This window comes from Dipodomys spectabilis, unplaced genomic scaffold (assembly GCF_019054845.1).
Source record: "Dipodomys spectabilis isolate Male_0828 unplaced genomic scaffold, ASM1905484v1 ptg000001l, whole genome shotgun sequence".
NCBI lineage: Eukaryota > Metazoa > Chordata > Mammalia > Rodentia > Heteromyidae > Dipodomys > Dipodomys spectabilis.
The window spans coordinates 28,670,970-28,693,120 of NW_024870678.1; the positions used below are offsets into that span (position 1 = coordinate 28,670,970).

Sequence of the window (22,151 nt, forward strand, 5' to 3'; positions counted from 1 at the left end):
AGTTGAGAGAAACTGCAGTATAACTCTGGAAGGCCCAGGTACCAAGAGGCTTGGTCCCATGGAAAAGCCAGTCTTGAAACATGAGACAATATCATTGGATTTGTGTGCTAGAGGGTTGGGAGATCAATGAGGAAGAATTGGTTCATCAGGAGAGTTTCTAAAATGATGTAAGATAAAATTGCCTTCCACACTTGAAGGTAGTGATAATAGAAATATAACTCAAGGTCTCCTGTTTTGTCTGAAGTCTCATAGTTGAACAAATGACTGAGGATGTGTTTCTAGTTGATCCTGTTTTATAGGACCACATTTTCTCACCTCCTTATTTTTATTTTTCAGCCTGGCCCAGATGGAAAGAACTAACGGGTCTTTCCTCACTGATAGCAGCTCTACCACAGGAAGTGTGTAAGTAAATCATGAACCTAACCCAGTCCGGAAAGGCTACTGCTTGTATTATGGATGTCAGAAATAATCTTCATGGTCTATGGCTCTGAATTTGGATCCCAATCAAAATTGATAAGTGTGGTTCCAAGAATGTCAGCATAGATTTTATGCCCTCAAGCCATGATGACATAAACTGGATATGTTTATTTGCTTAGTTTTATAGAAGTTAGGGGAGGGGGGGTCCATGCTGGTCAGCTAATCTATCAGTATAGGATTGTTTTATTCATGCTAATTCTACAAATGTAGGATACATGCTTTGCTTGCAAAATCCTTTCTTTAGCTTGCTTACTATGTCCATAATCTCTGCATTTAGTAGTACTGGGCCACACATACTGGACACATACCTTCTACTCTTCTTTGAAAAAGAACTTCCTTGCAAATATTTTCTTTTATTGGGAGCTGGGAAAAGCCTCATGGCTTTAGGATACCTTTAAAAAGCTTTCCAGCCAGATGCTTTATTTCTGATTTCCTCATTTGTGTGTATTCAACTTGGTTTTAGAATATGCTTGGCAAATAATTTATCTCTGATTACCCCACTCTTGTGTGTCGTATTTCCTTTGGAAGTTTTCAGGGCCTTCTAATTCACGTAAATTCAGAATTGGCATATAAAAGGTTTCAATAATGTCAAGTTTATGTGACTTGTAGGTTCATTGGGGTTTGGATCTATCTGGTGGGAAGCTATTAAGTGGGAAAATGATAGAACATAGCATAGCACCGAGGTAGTTTTAAATAACACACTATGGAAAAAGCCAAGTAGAAATAACAAACACTTTAATATAGAATACCTCCTCTTTTGTATTTTAAAAAATAGTTTATCATTAAGCTTATAAATAAAAGCTCTCAATTTTTAATATCTAGCATTAGTATTTCAGCACTTGACAATGATATAGTAATATTTTATACTTTAAAAAATTTTTTTTCAGGCACCACAAATCTGAAACAATGTCGAAATTAAGATTAGAATGTATTTATAATGCTTATTTCCTAATGCGCATCTCATATAAACTGACTAAATACTTTAAATATCTTTCAAATCAACATACTTCCCACCAGAATTGCTAAAGAATTACATGAAATAAAGTAATTAAGATCCATATCTTTCATCTTTAAAATACATTTGTCTTGCTGTGTGGACAGAGTATAGGCAATGTGCCAGCCTACTTTATCCTGCCTTCAAATTAGAGTGAGTGCTAGAGGTAAAGTCAGCACAAATGTTTCAGAAAAGACAAAATAGCAATGAGATAATGAACAGCTGAATGCAACCTGACATACTATCATTAAATGTAGTAATTCATCCATTGAATAAATATTTGTTTTATACCTACAGTGCAGCCATGTGCTAAAACTGATTATAAGAGGCAGTTGTTACCTGTTTCAGAAGTTTGTAAGACATTTGCAAAGCAGATCCTGTATTAAAAATTAATTTGTGGGCTGGAGGTATGGTTCAAGTGGTAGAACACCAACCTAAGCAAAAGAAAAAAAAAAGGAAAAGTACAGAGCTCTGAGTTTTAACCCCAGTACCCCCCACACAATTGATCCATACATATGTATATATAGTTATAATCAAATAAATTATATTAAAGGAAAAAGAAAGGTAATCCTTAAAGCCCATTATGTCCTAGTTATTTTATTTCATTCCATTCATATTACCTAGGCTCTTGGAGCTATTTAGTATATCTGTCAGGTGGTATGCAACTGTGTGTGTACCTTCAGTCATATCATTAGCCTGAAATTGCCACAGTAAAAGTATGAGCACAGAATGACTAATTAAGGCCTTTTGAGCCTTTTGGAGCATGTATTGCTCGCCCCTCACATGGCCTCCACAGAAAGCTGCCCAGAGGAGAGGAAAAGTGGGCGCCAAGCCTCCCCGTCAATCTCTCATCCCAGACACCATCGATGTCCCTTAAGAAAGATAAGCAAAAGGAGCTAATGTTTTCAACTATTTGTAAACATGTCTATTCTTTTATTACCTAAGGTCAGTTTTCCAAAAATGTGTGGCATATGAAATAATAGATAATTTTAAAAATTAAAAGAATGAAACTTTGGGATAGTTTATATTCCAAAATCATGAGAAGCTGGATCAGATCTGTGGTTTTAAAAGATTTCATAATCTATGGTCTTTGCATGTGGCAGTATTGAGTAAGGTATCATGAAGGGCAGGGAAGTTGGTGATGGTGGATGGGATCAGGAAGTGGCCAGTTCTTCAGCCCATCTCAGGAGAATCTGCTCTTTGGGATGATACATTTCTCTTTGAGTTCCTAACCCCTTTTCTGCTCAGAAATTAGAATGGTTATGGCAGGAATTGGTGCCTTACACTCATAATTCTAGCTAGCTACTGAGGGGGCTGAGATCTGAGGATCATGGTTTGAAGCCACCCCACACAGGAAAGTGGATAAGACTCTTATCCCCAGCTAACCAGCAAAAAGCCAGAACGGTAGGTATGGCTCAAGTGATAGAATACCAGCCTTGAGCAGAAAAAATTAAATCAAAGCACCAGGACCTGAGTTCAGGCCCCAAATACCACAGAGAAAGGAGGGAGATTGGGAGGGAGTGGGGAGAGAAAAGGAAGAGGAGGCAGAGAGGGAGAAGGAATGGACAGGGAAGCATATCAGCATGTTTGTGACTCTGATACTTGGGACCATCAAGATTTTAACTCATCTTTTTAGTTTGTTACTGGGAAAGGTGACAATTCAAATGATCTTAAGCAAAAAAAAAAAAGAAGAAGAAGAAGAAAAGGACAGGACACCAGTGGCTCACACCTGTAATCCTAGCTAATCAGGAGGCTGAGATCTGAGGATCACAGTTTGAAACCAGCCCCAAGCAGGACGTTCATGAGACTCTTATCTCCAATTAAACACCAGAAAACTGGAAGTGGCACTTTGGCTCAAAGTGGTAGAGTGCTAGCTTTGAGTGGGAAAAGCTCAAGGTCAGTGCTGAATTCAAACCCCATGACTGACACCCTGCCCCATGAAAAAGAAAGGAAGGAAGGAAGGACGGAAGGAAGGAAGGAAGGGAGGAAGGAAGGAAGGAAGGAAGGAAGGCAGGGGCTTAGCAAATTTCCACAGTACTTTTTCTTGAATTTTCTACTTTACCCCTAGGCCCCTCTTGTTTGTTGCTTGTTTCGTTTTGTTGTTATTGTTTTGTTTTGTCATGTCAACCTTGTCTGTGAAGAACATCATTAGGTTTCTCTTGCATAATAATAGTAAAGATAGAAAAGCAGCCACGCCCCCCTCATTGGTATAGAAAATGCTGAGAGCCAGGCACCATGCTCAGCATTTTACCTGTCTCCTGAGGAATTATCCTACAAACCCTGTGAGATGAGACCATTGTTCACATTGTTGGCACCATTTTACAGATGAGTAAAAGGAGTCTGTGGAGGAATGAGAGCCTGCCCAGCATCTCATAGTTAAGAAGTAGAGCCCCACGTCCCAAGCTGTAGGTATGGCCGTTCCTGGTCTCAGCATGGTGCTGCCTGGGAAGGCATTTCTTTTCCATGGCATTCCTTTTCCATGAAGCTGCTTGCTTCCTTGTCCTGCTTCTGAGCTCAGGAGCTGCTGATTCCTTAGCCTAGCATGTGAACCAATTTCCCAATTTTTTACCCCCACTTCCCCAATTCTTAATATTCCCTATTTTCTTTTTTTTTTTTGGGTCCGGTCGTGGGGCCTGAACTCTGGGCCTGGGCACTGTCCCTCAGCTCTTCAGCTCAAGGCTAGCGCTCTACCACTTGAGCCACAGCGCCACTTCCAGCTTTTTTCTTTTTGCTTATGTGGTGTTGAGGAATCGAACCCAGGGCCTCAGGTATGCAAGGCAAGCGCTTTACCACTGAGCCACTTTCCCAGCCCAATATTCCCTATTTTCTCTGAAAGTCTGACTATCACCATTTTAAGAGAGCATTATGTTTTGAAGATGCTAAGTAGTTTTTGAAGGAAGAACTGAGCAAACCCATTGCAAAGAAGAACAGCACCCAAGATGGTCCTAGAGCAGAAGCTAGAACCAGAGATAGTAGTCCCTTAGTCCATTGACATGGATTTACCTTCCGACCCTATTAGAAGGAAGGATCGATTGATTGATTGTACAGAGGCTAAATGTGGTTTCACACTAGAGTTGTTTGCAAATCTTTAGCCTAGAACAGAGCAACTCTTAACAAGAAAGGAACTTTTTTGTTGTTATTTTTGTGTCTTGTCTCCTTCCAAAAGGTCATTGAATGAATCATGGTTCTTTTGTCATCTGCTAGGCACTAATTTTGTAATCTAAATAGTATTTACTCTGCATGACGAATAAAGTGAATTATATTCCATCTAATGGAGTTTCTTAGTGCAGACCTACATTTTAAAAAATATTTTCTGCTTTAACACAAAATACCCCATTGATGTTTAATGACCTTAATCTAGTACATCAAGTACTGCCTACAGAAATTGCACTGGGGTTTTACGACATATAATTAAGAACTGTGATGTATCTATTTTTATATTTAACTTTAATCTTATGTGACAAACACATAAGATTAGAATTATATGTTACATAAAATTATTTTTAAGTTCTTTTAAAAAAAAACCTTAATTATCTTCCAGACACCTTAATGACGAATGCAGTATTAGTGGCAATGATAATTATAATAACAGATCCCACAAATGGCACAAAAGAAATGAATCTACATATACATTGCCAACAAATGCATCCTGAATCTAACTTTGACTCATTTCATGGTACTGAAACTTTAAAACAAAACATTTTGTTTATGTTGATAATGAATGGTGAATAAGTGAATCTCAGGGGTCAGGTGCTAACAGTAATGTTCCGAGAGATAAAAGGTCAGAGGAACTCTGTGCCAAAAGCTGTGGTTGAATCACTGCCATGAGACCAGCTGGGTAGTTTCTGGGGTCCAAGTTCTCTTTTTGTTATTGATGTCCTTATGTTACTTCTTACAAGAAAAGTCCCAACTTGGCTTTGTTCTTTCAGATATACTGGCACAGGTCTGTAATTAAACTGTGAGGATCTCTTTACCTCCTATTTATCCCAACACCTGACAATACCGTCTACTTCTGTCCTCTTTTGCATGGTCCTGACTCTTTCTTTGATTTGCCAGGTGGACCAAGTATTTAACCTGTATAATTTACTCACTGGGACTTTGACATTGCCATCATCTTTGAACATAGTCTCCTGTGGACAGAAGGAAGCTATGTTTCAGCTTTCCTTTACTATTTTGTTTTGATTTCTGGTCAGTTGCTGATGATGCTTTATCCGTAAAAGTATAGAAAATCTACTGGAACATGTATACCCACATACACACCTATCTTTTTTTTTTTTTTTTTTTGCTATTCCTTTATAGTTTCTGTACTCAGGTTGTTTTCAGTTTGAGAAATATTTACAAAATATTCTGGCTCTTGACCATTTGCTGAGGGTCTCAGATTTTGCTGCATGGGCAACTTAGGATCTTTGGGTCTGCTTTCCAGTGCTGCCAATCTTCACTAGTCACATGACCACTCTGCAGCAGTGACATGACCATTTTCTCCTCTGCTGGTCTTTTAAACTAAGCATGGGATTCTCATAGAGGCTCTGTCAACTTGTGTGTGTGTGTGTGTGTGTGTGTTATGTCTTCAGGAAAAAGAATCAAAGGATGATTACATGGCTTACTTCACCCCTAATCCTGCCATCCATGTGCCCTATGTACAGTTTCTAAATCTGTATAATAGCAAATATATATGTACATGAGTAGCTATATGTATGTACAAGTGTGTGTGTGTGTGTGTGTGTGTGTGTGTGTGTGTGTGTGTGTGTGTGTGTGTGTTTAAGAAAAGAGAAAGAGGGGAGAGAGTGGAGGTAGAGAGCAAAATGAAAGAAGGAAGTGAAATCTATTACATTGGCTGTTCTGTTCTGGCACACTCTCAAGTGTAGCACTCATTTTTCTCCCTGGCTTGATCCTCCCCCCCCCTCTCTCTTCTCTCTCTTTCTCTCTCTCTCATCTACATACCCAGAGCATGCCTTCTCTTCTGAGAACTCAGTAAGTTGTAGATGTAATTTTAGCCCCCCTTCCCCCCATTTGTCAGATTAAACCATGATTGCACAGGGCTGGATCTTCCTATCACACTCACTATAATCAGAGCTCTTGCCCAGTATCAAGTACCAAGGATCAGTTTAAGAGCACAAGCAATTTCAAAGCCCAGATGAAGTAGAGAAGAGTCCAGGACTGCTGACCCCAGGTTCTTCTTGGATGCCTCAGTTCATGGCCTGGTCCTAGAGGAACACACACATGTTTTCTAAGAGATATGTGCAGCCACACTGCTTACACCATCATGGGCTAGCTACATTGCTATGCTCTGATAGTCATGACTTAGGTGTTATTTTCCTGGAAGCTCTTTCTAATACATCCATAGATCCCAGGACGTGCTTACCAGAATCAGCCATACAAGCCAGGTACAGTCTGTCCTCGGCACTAGCAGTAACCAGAAGTTCTGAATTCACCTGGAGGTCTGGCTGGATCTGTCTCATAAGGAAGAGAAGAGCATCCAAGCCTGCTGCAAAATGTCCCCTCCCTTTGTCCTACTTCATTATACTTCTGCTTTTATCAGTCAGTAATTCAACCTCATTATTGATATGTCTAGTTATTAGGCTGTAGTTAGATAAATGGGAGAATTCTAGTGCCTTGAATGTCATTTTAATGCAGAATGATAGGTCTTAAAATTACCTACTGATATTATCAAGTAACATATCTGTGTTGTATAAAGATCTAAAATTCCATTTGTGCTGAATTATTTAAGTGAAAGAATATGAGTATTATAAAGCCCATCCTATGGGTTATAAAACATTACCAAATTGCTTAGAACAAAATGCTAAGGACAAGGGAGTCAGCTTATTTTTGCTCAGTGATGTTTTAATCAGCTTTCAGTGAGTGACTTTTCTCTGTGATAATGTTTATCTTAACTAACGCTTGCTTATATTAACTTATTAGCCTTATTTACATTGACCGCTGCGTCTTCATTTATTGTCTTGATTGAGTGAAATTTCTCTCCTGAGATTTGTAAGAAATAGCTGATAGACTATATATAAAGGTGCAGAAAGTTTGTATACCTCAGACACCTGTGTGGCTGGACGTACATCTTGTCATGGCGACATGGAGACACTGAGCTCCAAGACAACCCTGGCCCAGCCACCAACTGGGCATCACTGGTTCCACTTCCTTTATGTCCCGGGTGTCACCATCCAGATGTGAACCTCTGTATCTTCTCCTCTGTCTCACTAGGGAGGACGAGCATGCCCTTATCCAACAGTACTGCCAGACACTGGGTGGGGAGTCTCCCGTCAGCCAGCCCCAGAGCCCAGCCCAGATCCTGAAGTCTGTCGAAAGAGAAGAACGTGGAGAACTGGAAAGGATTATTGCTGACCTGGAGGAAGAGCAAAGGTGTGCTAGACCTGGAAGCAGGGGGAAAAAAAAAATTACCCATGCTTTTATGTGAAGGTCACCATAGCCCCATCCATCTTTTTTTTTTTAATACTAATTAACACACCAGTATGTTTGCTGCAGACCCAGCAGCATTTGGGGCTATGTTGATGATGCCTGTTGCTCTTCCTTGAACCCACAGATTTCCTTCCTGCTTGCTCATCTTATGGCTAGTGTGTATTTGCCATGAGAAGAAATGGTACCACAGGCTAAATTTGGAGTTCATAAAGAGTCTGGGAAGGAAGACAGTACACACAGTGGCAATTCCATCTGTGCCTTTTCTGTATTAGGAATCTCCAGGTGGAATACGAGCAGCTCAAGGAGCAGCATCTGCGAAGGGGGCTGCCTGTCGGTTCCCCTCCCGACTCCATTGTATCTCCTCACCACACATCTGAAGATTCCGAGCTCATCGCGGAAGCCAAACTCCTTCGGCAGCACAAAGGCCGGCTGGAGGCCAGGATGCAGATTTTAGAAGATCACAACAAACAGCTGGAGTCTCAGCTGCACCGCCTTCGCCAGCTGCTGGAGCAGGTAGGAGGTGCAGAATCCAGCACACCCCACCTCTGCAAGGTCCCTGTCCATCTCCCAGAGACCGGGAATTAGTTGACGTCGAGAGGTCTACCTTCAGTTTCTCACCTCGATAGCTAATTTAATTTAGACTGGCTTAGATGTCTCCTGTCACAAGTATGCACAAAATCCTCCCTGCCATCAAAACGTATTTTCCCAGTGGACAGTAGAATTTCTTTAGCACTGTAGTCTACCTCAGCTTGGAATAGTTTGTAAGAAAAGTTCCTGCGACATCCATCTGCCTGGATTGCGTAAGAGAACCATCTGTGAAAATTACAAGACAGCAAGAAACCTAAAAATTTCATTCTTCCCAGTGACCTAGAACTGCACACTCCAAAATTACTGTTTCCTATTTTCATGAAAGTAACAGATGGTTATTAATTTGCTACTATTATTTCCTAACCTGGGACTGTGTTTTATGGCATTTGTTTGCAAACTTCTTTGACAATAAGTACAGTTTACCTTGTGATGAGAATACACACATGTGATGAATGCTAAATACACTTTCTTTTATAGAGAAGTGTCAGTTCTTACTTTCGATTCTTTCCTCGTCTTTCTTTCCTTTCACCTCCATTCCTGTGGTTTTTCTTCCTTCCTTCCTACTTCCTCGCTTTCCTAAATTTTTTCTTCCCTCTTTTTATTTCCCCTTAATGCTGAAGATTTCAAAATGCTTAGTGAGTGTAATTTTGGGGGGGAAAAAGACATTCTGTGGTTTGTAAAGGAAGCTTCAGGTACAGTTTCTGCCTTTCTGGTGCCTGTGATCTTTTCAGAGACCAAATAGGACAGATAGTAGCATGCATAAAGGCATAGCTGTAGGGCCAGGCATGATGATGAATGCCTATAATCTCAGCTATTTAGGAGGTATAGGAAGGAGGATCACAGTCCGAGGTTAGCCTGGGCAAAAGCACAAGACCCTATTTGAAAAAAAAAAAAAAAACCACTAAAAGCAAAGGCACTGAGGTGTGGTCTAAGTGATTTTCTTTGTAAACCTGAGGCCCCAGTACCACCCAAAAGGAAAGGATGGAACTATCCAATTGAACACTTGATGCAGAGAGTTAGGCATTTAGCCCTAAAGAGTACAACCAACAAAGAAGAAACCTTTGTAGCCGGAACATGCAGGGCAAAATCCTACTTGAAGAATTCCGAACAGCAAAATTCAAGTTATCATTTGTTTTGTTTTTTTTTTCTCTCGTGTATTTGAGGAGGTGCTTGGCAGTGTGATAGGAATACTTTCCTTCAGAAATCATCGATGAATCAAAGCTGAAGCAATGATTTGCAGCAATTTTTGAAAACCATCTTGTCACTGTGGCTATTGGTTTTTTTTAATTCATCAGACTCATTCCAAACATTCTAATCTCTGCACTATCAACAGTCATGGACCATCCATCTCTCCCTATAGTTTGGCCATGAGCTTTGCTTGCTATCATTGCTTCCAAAATTGTGTGACACTGAACGTTTGCTTCAGGGCTTCCAAATTTGGAAACTTTTAGAAAATAAAGAATGACCTGGCTTTCTGTTCAACCTTAGAATATTCGATTCTTTTCTCAGTGCCAGTCATCTAGGTTGCAAGAATTACACTGTTTGTACAATGAACTTGAAGTTTCTGAGGGATGTATGGATAAGGGAGCAGTTTTTTTGTATAATCTCTTCTTTAGCATATGAAGTGCTTGCTAGCCTCTTAGTGTGTGATTGACTCATTGCAGAAGAACACTACACCTGAATTTTCTACTGTGATGCTCTTAGGTGGGCTGAAGACTCCTTGACTTCCCCTTCCCTCCACTCACCCTGCTAGATAGAGCTGCCTAATGGCTCTCTTGCCTTTGGAATTGCACTGTAATACTTTTGGAGATAGCTTCTATCTAAATGGCTCCAGTATCCCCAGCCTGGAGCTCTTATCTCTTCTTAACCATTAAGTGTGAGTGCCAGAAGTAGATGGAAAATTTAACTCTGATAGTATAAACAGGAAAAGCTCCTAGACTTCAACTAATACAGATTTAATGGTGGGAAAACAACAACAACAACTCTGCATCCAAGAATTATAACTTCTGCATCCTCAATAGAATCCATCAGACTTGATCATTTGACCATATATTTGTCAACTTATCCATCACCATTGCAAAGATTGTACAGGAGTGCATTTCCAGTGGGGACTAGCTATCAGACTGCAGGTCATTTTAGAAAAAAACTCATCTATCACTCGCACCACAAAATCTTGTGACACTGGCACTATTATTACCAAGCTTATTTAGTAAAGAGAGAATCGGTGTGACAAAAGGTTGTCTCATTTTACCTAGACTTACATTGCTTATGAGTGGCAGAGTTGGAATTTGTATTCAAGCCACTTAATCCAAAGTCATGCTCTTCACCAAGAGTGGGGAAGGCAATATGGCCTTCCAATCTGAGGTAATTTTTGAGTTTGGATTAATTTCCCACCATGGAAGCCCAGTTCTAATACTTGAGAGATGAATGTAATACATCACTAAATTCACTTGATTGATAAAGTGACAGAAAATGTAAGGGGTGAAGAATGACAAATCCTGCTACATAGGACCCTGAGTGATTTCAAGTGCAGAAGAGAGAGATGGGGCCCCTTGGTATGCTAGGGAATTATCTTCCCACCCAAGTAATGCTGAAATGTGTTTAAAATGGCCTGAAGGCAAACAACTGTGTTGGATTTAATTATGCGTGGTGAGGGAGGGGCAGTCTGAAAGGAACTGTTTTCCCAAGGATTAGGTGAATCCTTGCTCTGCTTTAATTTCTGCCTGTGATTTCAGCCTGAATCCGATTCCCGAATCAATGGCGTCTCCCCGTGGGCTTCCCCCCAGCATTCTGCACTGAGCTATTCGCTTGACCCGGACCCAGGTCCACAGTTCCACCAGGCAGGTCAGTGGACTCTAGACATAACCATAATGCCCAGGCTGCAGAGCCATTTTAACCATATCCAAAAAGCAAACATTTTAGCTGCACCGTGCTTGCTTCTGTCATGTGTAGGAGTAGATGAAATCTTGGTGAAAGTTGAAATTAAACAAAAAAAATGTTCTTTCCTTTTTGAAATGAGCAAGAAATTGCTTATGTGCCTTGAGATGGATTCAATTTTTTTGACAACGAAGCATAATAGGCCTCTAAAATTTTCATATTGGTAACATGGTAAGAGCCTAAACCTAAAGACCATTATCATAAGCGTGATAGTTTTTCTCAGCCCTGGATTAGAAAAGCATGCATCTACATTATCCATCCTAGGCCTGGTGGACATCACCCTGCCATCTGCTTCAAGGCAGAAGCGTTACTCAGACCCTCACTGGTCCTGGGAGCGGGGGGGGGGGGGGGGGGGGGGGATGGGACATGTCACTGATGCTAGGCAATCAGGAATGGCATTTCAAGTCCTGACCACATTCTGTAATCAAATTCATGTATTTGTCTTGTAGGATATCTTTTGGTACACAGAGAAAAAATTAAAATATTAGGAACAGATAACTATTGGATGGACAGAGCAAAGTGCTTCCCTAGCAAGTGCAGTGTCCTGGGTTCCATCTCCAGTGGCAAAAAATGAAAAGATCCCCCCCCCCAAAAAAAGTAAAAGATAACTATTGGTACTTTTCATTGCAGAATATAAAAACACATCAGAGTATCTTTTATGTACCTTTGCATCAGAATATCTCATAGCAAACCTTTGCTTTGGGGACAGTATGTACTTGCCAATGTTGAAAATTCCCCCAAAAAAACAAAATTGGTAGAATATAATTTTGTGTATGAAAAACACCTTTCAATCCAAAATAGATTTCCAGTGCACCAGTGGTGCATAGCAATAATCCTAGCCACTTGGGAGGATGTGATCTGATTTTTCTGGCCAGCCTGGACAGATAAATCCAAGGAACTCTTATCTCTAATTCATTAGCAAAAAGGACAGAAGTAAAGATGTGGCTCAAATATAGAGTGCTAGCTTTGAGCAGAAAAACTTAAGTGAGAACATAAGGTCCTGAGTTCAAGTCCCAGTACCAGAACAACACTACCAACAAAAAATTAGATTTACAGCTGAGACACTGAAAGCAACTGACTGCATCACTTGTTTTCCAGTTTTATATTTCCCAATGGTGCAAAGATTTTTCTGCACAAATATCCAATTTATTTTTTAAAAGAGGTGATCAGGGGCTGGGAAGGTGGCTCAATGGTAGAGCGCTTGCCTTGCATGCATGAGGCCCTGGGTTCGATTCCTCAACACCACATAAGCAAAAAGAAAAAAGCCAGAAGTGGCACTGTGGCTCAAGTGGTAGAGCGCTAGCTTTGAGCTGAAGAGCTGAGGGACAGCGCCCAGGCCCAGAGTTCAGGCCCCATGACCGGACCCCAAAAAAAGAAGAGGTGATCAGGGCTGGAGATGGAGCCTAATAGTAGGTCTATCTTGCCAACAAATGAATGCACAAATAATTTTGATATTTTCCCTGAAATTTTTCTTTCCAAATGAGAGCTCATGGATTCACTGATACTTTGAGCTTGATTATAGTATTTGTACCTGAAGGAAGGTTTTAGCAGAAGGCCGGCATTCATATATCTGCTCTTTTCTGTACTATCACCACTGCAGAGGATCTGCTGGCCCCACCTCGTGACACCAGCACGGACCTCACCGAGGTCATGGAGCAGATCAACAACACATTTCCATCTTGCTGCGGTGAGTAGGCCAGTGCCCTGCCTTTTCCTGCCCTCATCCCCCCACTGCTAGGGAGACGGCGCTTCCGCTCCTGGAGATTTGTAGTGCACCTTAGGTGTGACAGTGAAGGCATATACACTGATGTCTGGTTTTAAGAACAAATTGTTCTCTTCAGTGCAGGCTATCATAATAAACTTCCATTATATTGAAGAAGAGCTTTTAGTGGGAAAGGCATGAAAATAGCCTTTCTAATGTACTTCTCTCTCTTCAGACATTGTTGTTGGATACGATACAAAAAGAGATTTTGTTCAGACTTCTTTCTTTTTGTTGGCTGGTTTTTCTCATGGAATAAAATAATCCTTGTATAAGAGCCAAATAATTTAAGGCATCACAGATTATGACTCTGTGAACTTTCCATAGGAACAACCAAGAACCAGAAAATTGCCAAGTAAACAGTCGAGATCCCAAAGGAAATTATATAATGATTCTAATTTATTGATTTTTGTTTTCCAAATCGTATGTGTTTGGCATCTTGCCATGCTGTGCTTTCTGCTGGGCTCTCACCTGAGAGACCTCTGTGGTTTTAAACAGCAGTAGTCTCTCTCAGAGTCCGTATATATCGAGAGAGAGATGCAGGACTTTTATTTAAAATAGTCTTTTGAGAGCCGTGTCCTCTTTGATTGCAAAGTATACAGTCACTGAACTATGAGAGAGAGACAGAGAGACAGAGCCAGAGAGAGAGAGAGAGGAAGAGAGGGAGAGAGTGTTGATACTGGGGCTTGAACTCAAGGCTTTGTACTCTCCCTTAGCTTTTTCACTCAAGGCTGATACTCTACCACTTGCCCAGGCTGGCTTTGAAGCAAGATCATTAGACTCCCCTATCTGGATGCCAATGATTCATGACTATAATCCTAGCTAAACTAAGATTTTAAATAAACTATGACCTCTTATTTTACCCTTTGCTGTCATTTCTTCAGATAAAAGCCTTCTTAAATGAGGAAAAAGGTACTGTCAATTATCAATAATATAAATAAATAATATGTACTGATTTCATTACAATTTTTTCCTTCATTTTATACCACTCTGTAGTTTAAGAAAGGTGGGCATCCTTAACAGGGTGCAGAAACAAATATTTAAATATATTCTTCTTGTACATTATAAATATGTATGAAAATGGCATAATGAGCTCCCTTTTCCTCCCCAAAAATACTGTAGGAGGAGTGGGGGGGGGTTGAAAGAGTAATATAGATGGAGTAAGTCTGATCAAAGCAGATTCTATGCATGTTGTGACTATCACAATGGAGAGAATTTGGCAATTAATTTATGCTAATTAAAATTAAAAAATAAAGCTGAGCGCCAAAGGCTCATGATTCAAAGCTAGCCCAGGCTTCTTATCTCAATTAACTACCAAAAAGGCAGACATAGAGCTATGACTCCAGTGCTAGAGCTCTGGCCTTGAGCAAAAAAACAACAACAACAACAACAACAACAACTCAGTGACAGCACCCTGGCCCTGAGTTCAACCCTAATACCAGCACACACACATACACACAGAGAAAAGAAAAAAGTAAAATAAAATATACTCTGAATTTTCAAGAATATTACCCTAAAGGTTATACTACATTTTATTAATATATACGTATATATCTGCATTGAAGGGTTTTATTTGTAATTCTAATATTCAGCTTCTCAGAGTTTTCAGGATCACATTTACATTATGTCAGTTCTCACATTTACTGCTCACAAAGTGTATACATGCAAGCCCATGCACATTCACAAAGTGTATACATGCAAATGCATGCACACTCACAAAGTGTATACATGCAAGCGCATGTACACTTATACTTCAGACTCTGTAGTGTCCAAAAGCTGAAGTGTCAGTGTCCACTTACCATTGTATTTTTGCTTATTGGCCAGGCTGCATGTAGCCACTGTAATAGATAAATTTAATCTGTTGCATGAGTTCTCTACTCAAGGTTGAACTGTATTTGAAAAGCTTTGGCTCTGAGTTATGTTTTAGTTAGTAACTACATGAAAATAAGCCAGAATTTCAAGTTCAGTTTCAAGATTATTACTTTGTAGTATAGCTCATACCAAATTTATAATTACAGAACAAATTCTATTCAATTAAATAATGTTTACCAAATTTTAGTTAATTGTTAGAGTGGTCATTTTTCAGTTTAAAAATCGGTTTTCAGTAATAGCCAATTTGTGTATAAATAATGTGCTTTGTATTGAAAATAAAGTATAATTTCCAAATTAAGAATTGTATACTACAATGGTGTTCAAAAAAACAGCCACCTAGCACCACAGTTTGAACTTAGGACTTCACGTTTACTTGACTTGCTCACTCAGCTGGTGTTCTACTACTTGAGCCACATCTCCAACCCAGTTTTTCTCCTAACACCTATTATTCTGGAGAGATTGAATTTAACAAACTTTTCAGCCTGCTTGGCTTTTAACCCAAATCCTAAGATCTTAGCTCCCCATTGTCTAAATTAAGGTACAAGCCACTGGCACTCAGCTTACAACATTTTTTTTTTGAAAGTTATAGGAAAGTTTATTAGGAAATAAATTTGGAAGAGAAAGAAATTACATGGCATAAATAGGCCACAGAAAAACAATGTCCTAGTTCACCTTCAGCCATACTCCAGGAAGACATCGCATTAGGTCTAAGTAGAGTAGTTAGTGGCAGGGGACAAAGATATGCATAGCTTAAAGGTCCAGGTTATAGATGTGGCCTGACTGGTCATTATCACAGTTCTGATTCTTCTGGGTTTTGAAGATGTTGTTATTGCTGTCAGCAATTGAGGGAGCAATCTGGTTCCCATGAAATCATTTTTCTGGCTCCAAGGTACAGCCTATCATTATGCTACTTATCCTCATTTGGGGGCTGTGCTGTTCCTTAGGGTTACTTTTAGTGCTTGCCACAAAGAGGTTAGATATCAATCTAGTCTTGTCTGGCATTCAAAGTAAAAAATACTCTTAAATCTTTCTCAAGGTATAAGCTGATGTGTGTATTTTGCAAAGGACTGATCCATATGCCTTGTTTAAAACAAAACAAATAAAATTAATCATCCTAGTTGTAAAGGAAAATTGAGTCTTTAGAGGTAAATGTGTTTATCTCATGTTATGACCCTCCTTTTAAAGTTAGCATTGTTTGAAAATATCATCAACTGGCTGTTTATGGTCACAGGGTTCTTGAGCTGTGTTTATCTTTCAGGGCTTGTACATCACAGAGGCTAAACCTCTTCTGTGTCATTCTCAGTCATGGTAGATTAATCTGTCCAATTCAGTAATTCATGGAGGCCTGAGATTCCTTCACGGGAGGCTGCCTCCATGTTCTCCTACATTTGGTCATCCACAGATATTTATAATACTTGTACATTTCTCTGAATGAGCATTACTAGTTATGTGTTCTTTTGAATAATTTAAATATCTTTCTTGTGAGAAATGATGAATAGTATCTGTTAGAATTCTGTGAATTTTATATATTGAGTGGATGGATGGATGGATGGATGGATGGATGGATGGATGGATGGATGGATGGATAGATGGACATACGTTTTTGTTTTGGCTTCTGAATGTCACATCATTAATTTGAGTTCAGTTTGTTCTTGGTTCTGGTTTTTTTTTAAGAAAAAGGAAGGAAAAGAAGAGAGTAAAAGGCTTAAAGGACTTATTAACAAGACTGATATTTAATTCTGCCTACTGTAATTAAATACTTTGAAAAAGTGATACAGAATCAGTCAGTATGTGGCATAGATGATGCCTAGTTCATCATAGATGGAAGGAATAGATGAGTGAATGGTTACATTTCTGACTGGCAAGGTTTCATTATTTAGGTTTTTAGAGCTAGTTCTCAGAAGGTTTCCTTTACTTAGTGCTCCTTGTAGGTTGCTCTGCTAGCAAATATTTGAATAAGGCTTCACAAATCCCAAAGAATACTGGCCACCTTTGGAGGATTTACCTACACAAATCAGATTGGCACCCTCCCAAGGGCAAACCAGTCTCTCAATCCCCTATGACTAATGAGAACTTTAAAATTGCTTGTCATCAGCATAAGATGAATTGATCTGCATGTTAATCTTGACTTTTGATCCTTTGTGGATTAAAAATTAGCATGGCCACAAATTAATTTCCACTCCTGGCAGTCTTGGAATTAAAATGAAACTCTGCAACTATAAATCCTAATTGCACAAATCGCTTATTTTAACATGACACTTTTTAACTATATCTCATAGTATTGAATGTAACACCTCAGAAATCCAGGGTCTGGGTTAATATCCTACTTAGTCTTACAGTATCTTTGAATGAGGACCTTTTAAAATCTGTTAAAGTGATATTGAGCTTCAGAACAGTCAGGCATTGACCTCTTTTCCCGTGAAAGAATTAAAAAGGGGCATTTAAGTGTCCTGTCAATTAACCAATGTGTATACCAAATATCCACTGGCTACCGTATCCATTTTCTTTTCAGTATGATATATTTTGACACTTTTTTCCTGTTAATATTCTTTAAATATACGGGATACTGCTAGTAAGCTAAGTAATTGTTGCCAACAGACCAAGCAAGTGCTTTTAAAATTAACTTGCCAGTATATTCCTACTGTGAAAAGTCTATGTTTGTTAAGCTTGAAGTGACATTAATCGAAAATCTAAAACCTTCAAAAATGCAGTTGCTTTCTAATTTTTCTCTTAAAGTGTATTTGTAAGATGTGTCTAGGAGGGTACCTGTAGCTTTTTATTTGGTGAAAAGCTCTCGGGTTAAAAGTACTGATTTGGAGTAAAATTGGTTAGACTTCTGTCTTGGGTTTGACTATTTGTTTTATTTCATTATTACTAGAAAAGTGTTACTGTCTCTTATAGATAAAGTATGTAAACATAGCACGTACATACTTAGTAATCATTTAGGTCAGATATCCCTGGGGTATAGCTCATATCCTAATGGAAGTTCCCTGGTTTTTCTTTGATGCCTAATACATACATAGGTATCTGATAAGACTGGGCTTGAATTAGATTCTTCTCCCAGATGCTTTTCCTCCAGGCCTCACACAGATGCCAGTCACTGGTGACTTTCCCCTTCAGTGTAGAATAATTGGGAGATGGAAGAAGCGCAATGTGCATTAGAGACAGCCCTGAATGTGACTAGGAACAGGCGCTGCCAATCCTGAGGAGTGTAGCTCCTCCTTCCTCCTCCTGAAAGCAGAGAGACCTTGGAGAAGAAAGCCACCAAGCCACCAGATGAGATCAGCAACGTGATGATGGGGCCTCCCAAACAAGAAAGAAATGGAACTATTTGGTTATGACAGTATCTCCTCCGGTGGGCACAGCCAAACAGCATTATTAACCCCAGCATTCAGAAGGCTGCTGAGCAGGCATGCAGCTATCAACTGTTGGCATGAACAGAATTTGCACAGATAATTTCCTGTGTGACATGATTGAAATAGGGAATTTGGAAGACTTACCTTTTGTTTTGTAGTAAAACCAAGTCTTTCCTGAACGCTTTAGTGCAGATTTTTTTAAAGAGCTGATACCTGTTTTGTATATTTTGGGTAGAATTGTTCTACTTTATGAGTTATAAGCTAATTGGGAAAATTAGCCTTTGTTTAAAAGCACTCAGCCTGGGGTTGAGGGAGTCAGGTTCGTATTTGGGGCTCACAACCATTTAAGAGCTGAGCTATTATGCCAGTCTGGGTGGTGCCTTGTACACATTTGCATTCAGGAAGGTGAGAAGCAACCATAGAGACTCTATTGATTGATTTCTTCTGTTTTCTCTTGCAGCAAATGTCCCCAGCAGGCCACAGGTAAGAGTTAATGGCTTGATTAGCTTCCAACCTGGAGTAAACAGATTAGCAACTATTGATTTTGTCTTACTTCATTTTCATGTAAATAAGTAAACTTACTTGACTTTGTGGTTCTGTTCCAGTTTGTCGGTGGCGGGGGAAGTGTGGGCTGGAAAGGGGTGGAGGAGACTTTGGGGAAAGAGTGGGACTCCCCAGAGGGCAAAGTAATTATTTGATTCTCTGTCCTGACATCAATATTACATAAATTATAAAGTCGCCTGGGGTAGACGTGGCCAGACACTCATTTCCCAAGTCTACTTATGGTGGCTAGCACAGAGCATTGTCTTAAAAAAACAGGGTCTTGCCAGGTACACGTGGCTTATGCCTGTAATCCTAGCTACTCAGGAGGCTGAGATCTGAGGATCACTGTTCAAGGCAGACAGGAAAGCCTGTGCAACTCTTATCTCCAATTAACCACCAGAAAACGGGAAGTGGCACTGTGGCTGAAGTGGTAGAATGCTAGCCTTGAGCTGAAGAGCTGAGGGACAGTGCCCAGGCCCAGAGTTCCATTAAATGTCCATTCAATTTTTAGAGATCTGTTGGTAGCTCTGTCTTTAAGCCTTCCGCTGTTTCCTTCCCAAGAACGTTGGTGTTGATGTGCTAAGTTGGAGAACTTTTTTTTTTCATGCATTTGTTTATTACTCTCTTTTCAGTGAGTCTTAGGATTTGATTTCCTTTTTGGCCACCAAAGACAGCTAAGAGACAAGGGTGTGGGAGGCAGACTTGATATAGAGGGAAAGCTGGATGCCTTCTCTTTGCTTCTGTTGCCCTAGTGAATTGAAAGCAAGATCTTTAGAAGGAAGTGAGGTAAAACAGAAGGAGAGCTAAGGGGGATGTGCTTGGAGATCAGAAAAGCACGTAGTCCCCCAAATAAACTGTCCAGCAATCAATATGAAGACTACTACGTTTTAAAAAGTTGAAGTTGTGGTTTAAGCAACAAAAGTACAGCAATTCGAAAGAAAAGACAAAGAAACCATTGTAACGATAGAACCAGAACCTTGTCATATCTGATATAGGAAGTGGTTGGGAGGGAGGGGGGAAACAGTACTGTCTGGTTTTAAAGGATGAATAAAGCTACCATTCTAGCAGAAGAGAACAGAAAGTTCAAATGTGGTTGTCAGAATGTGGGATGGTTCGTACTGAAATGTTAGAGGAATTTTAAGTGCTGGCCTGTTTTGCACCTTCAAATTAACAACTAAGAAGTTCAAGGACAGAATCAAGAGAGAAAAGCAGCTCAAAGAAACTGGGGACCAGAGTGTGAGTCAAATCATCTGCGTGAGTGCTGAAATCACTTAAAAATTGCTTTGAAGTGGGGGACATTAACACTTTTTCACCCCAAGAAGTAAACCTCAGCACCCTTTCGGAGGCCTACGAGGAGACTCATAAGTACCTGATGCCTGAGGGGAAAGATTTCGAGTAGTTTGAGTTCAGTGGTCCCAAGATGTTGGCAAGGCTGTAGAAATGGAGGCCCCAGGAAAGAAAGCTAGAATTTTCTTATCAGTCCCCAGATACCGTATAGATACTGAAGATTTAGACCAGAAAGCAATCCAAGACCTTCTCAGGTTTACTGGATGTTAGGTTTTAATACAGTTAATTGATTTAAAATTTTAACAAACATCTGCCTCCTTATAGAAAAGGCCTCCTCCATTTTGAACTAGCTGTGTCAAATTCATAACAAGTATATGTTTTACCCAGTTAGTTTTACTCATGTTTGATTTGCTTGCTCTTACGTATTTGGGGAAATTACTGTTACTAATTACAAATCCCTTTAGCCTTTAGCCTCTATTTAAATCTGCTATCTGCTATCGTTATGCCTCCGAAGTACCTCAGCTTGACTGGTAGGCCCCGGTCCCATGTAAGCCAGGACTGGGAGTGTGTCGTAGAGATAGCTTTCATACCTGCTTTGCCAGGAAGGCCTCATCTCAGTGCCCTGTTGCCAACACATGCCTGGAACCCACTGAGTCTGCTATCAATGTGGGATGAATTATTTTTACTCCTTCCAACATGGCAGTGATGTTTTCAAAAATACAGACATGACTTAATAGAAAATAGACTCTTCAGTACACGTCAAATGAGTTTGCTGCTTCTCGTACAACTGAGAGAAGAGGAACACCTGGGGAAGATTTTCCAGAAACTTCTTTAGAGTGTAGTTCTCTCTCAGGATAGACCCTCATGTCAGTGTCCTCCATAAAATAAAGAGGTGTCTTTCCTAGGAGACCAGAGAGATCCCTTATAATTCAAAGGGAATGGGCCCATTCAGATGTTGTTAATCTCACAGCGATTTAAAAGTAAATAATTCTGAATACAAAATCCTTAAGCCCAACATATCTTAGAAAGATGAATGTCACTCCCTTGAGCATGTACTGGATTTCAATCCTCTAGCCTGAGATACTGAAGTTTAACAGGCACTTCTGCACATCCTTTGATTATCATTCCTGGCTTCTTTTCCTTCTGTCTGGGCCCTACTCTGTGGCTGAGAGGTTAAGATTTATTTCCAGGGTGCCCCCTGTACAAGGGACCTCTTACAGTCTTCCAGACAGGAACAGAGATGCCTTGTTTTTTGTTTTTTGTTTTTAATTAACCTCAACACTCATCATCAGTCCCTCCCACAAACAAAGCGAATTTTCTCCATTTCAGTTCTGTTTCTAGCCTGGCCAAGATAAAGACATTCACTCTAACTTCTTTGTTTACTCTGGTAACAAAAAACTGAGTAGGTGACTTCCAGGGGAGACTTAAGGACCTCATCCCACGGAGCAAAAGCCACGTGACTATTATTTCCTTTCGAGCACGCAAAATAAGGATTTGCTAGTTCTGAAAGAAGTATTGCTATGTCCTAGAAGCGCTGACCTCTTTGCAACACTGTCTTCTGCAAACGTTTTTTCTGACAGAATGCTTTCCTCTTTTCCTAGGCAATGTGAAGCATTCATCTAGCCAAACATTTCCCGACTCAGTATTGCCCGTTTCTGCAAATGCCAATTCCAAGTTCCATTAAATCCAAGGCGCCATGGCTCTTTGACATGTGCTGTTGACTGTGTGTTCTACCAAGGGAGTAAAACACTGACTATCCAAAGAGAAAAGGATATTTTGTTTTTATAATAACCGCATTTTATTGTTTTCTTCTTCCCTTTCTATGCAACTGTAAATTAATGAACAGAGAGGTATTTGGTAATGGTATTTGTCACTGATTTGTATAAAGTATACAAGCATTGGGAAAGTGGGT

General features: G+C 39.9%; 1 protein-coding gene across 3 annotated transcripts in view; it reads left to right on the top strand.

The window, feature by feature from the left end:
• Nucleotides 1–21,933, top strand: part of Utrn (utrophin) — a 425,153-nt gene extending 403,220 nt beyond the window's left edge. For all 3 annotated transcript variants that reach the window (XM_042693071.1, XM_042692992.1, XM_042693156.1), the window contains 7 exons: nucleotides 337–402; nucleotides 7,682–7,840; nucleotides 8,170–8,410; nucleotides 11,221–11,329; nucleotides 13,023–13,109; nucleotides 18,870–18,892; nucleotides 21,841–21,933. In XM_042693071.1, coding sequence (XP_042549005.1) covers nucleotides 337–402; nucleotides 7,682–7,840; nucleotides 8,170–8,410; nucleotides 11,221–11,329; nucleotides 13,023–13,109; nucleotides 18,870–18,892; nucleotides 21,841–21,849 — 694 coding nt within the window. In that variant the 3' untranslated portion in view covers nucleotides 21,850–21,933. The remainder of the gene's footprint in view (nucleotides 1–336; nucleotides 403–7,681; nucleotides 7,841–8,169; nucleotides 8,411–11,220; nucleotides 11,330–13,022; nucleotides 13,110–18,869; nucleotides 18,893–21,840) is intronic.
• The last annotated feature ends 218 nt before the right edge of the window (nucleotides 21,934–22,151 follow it).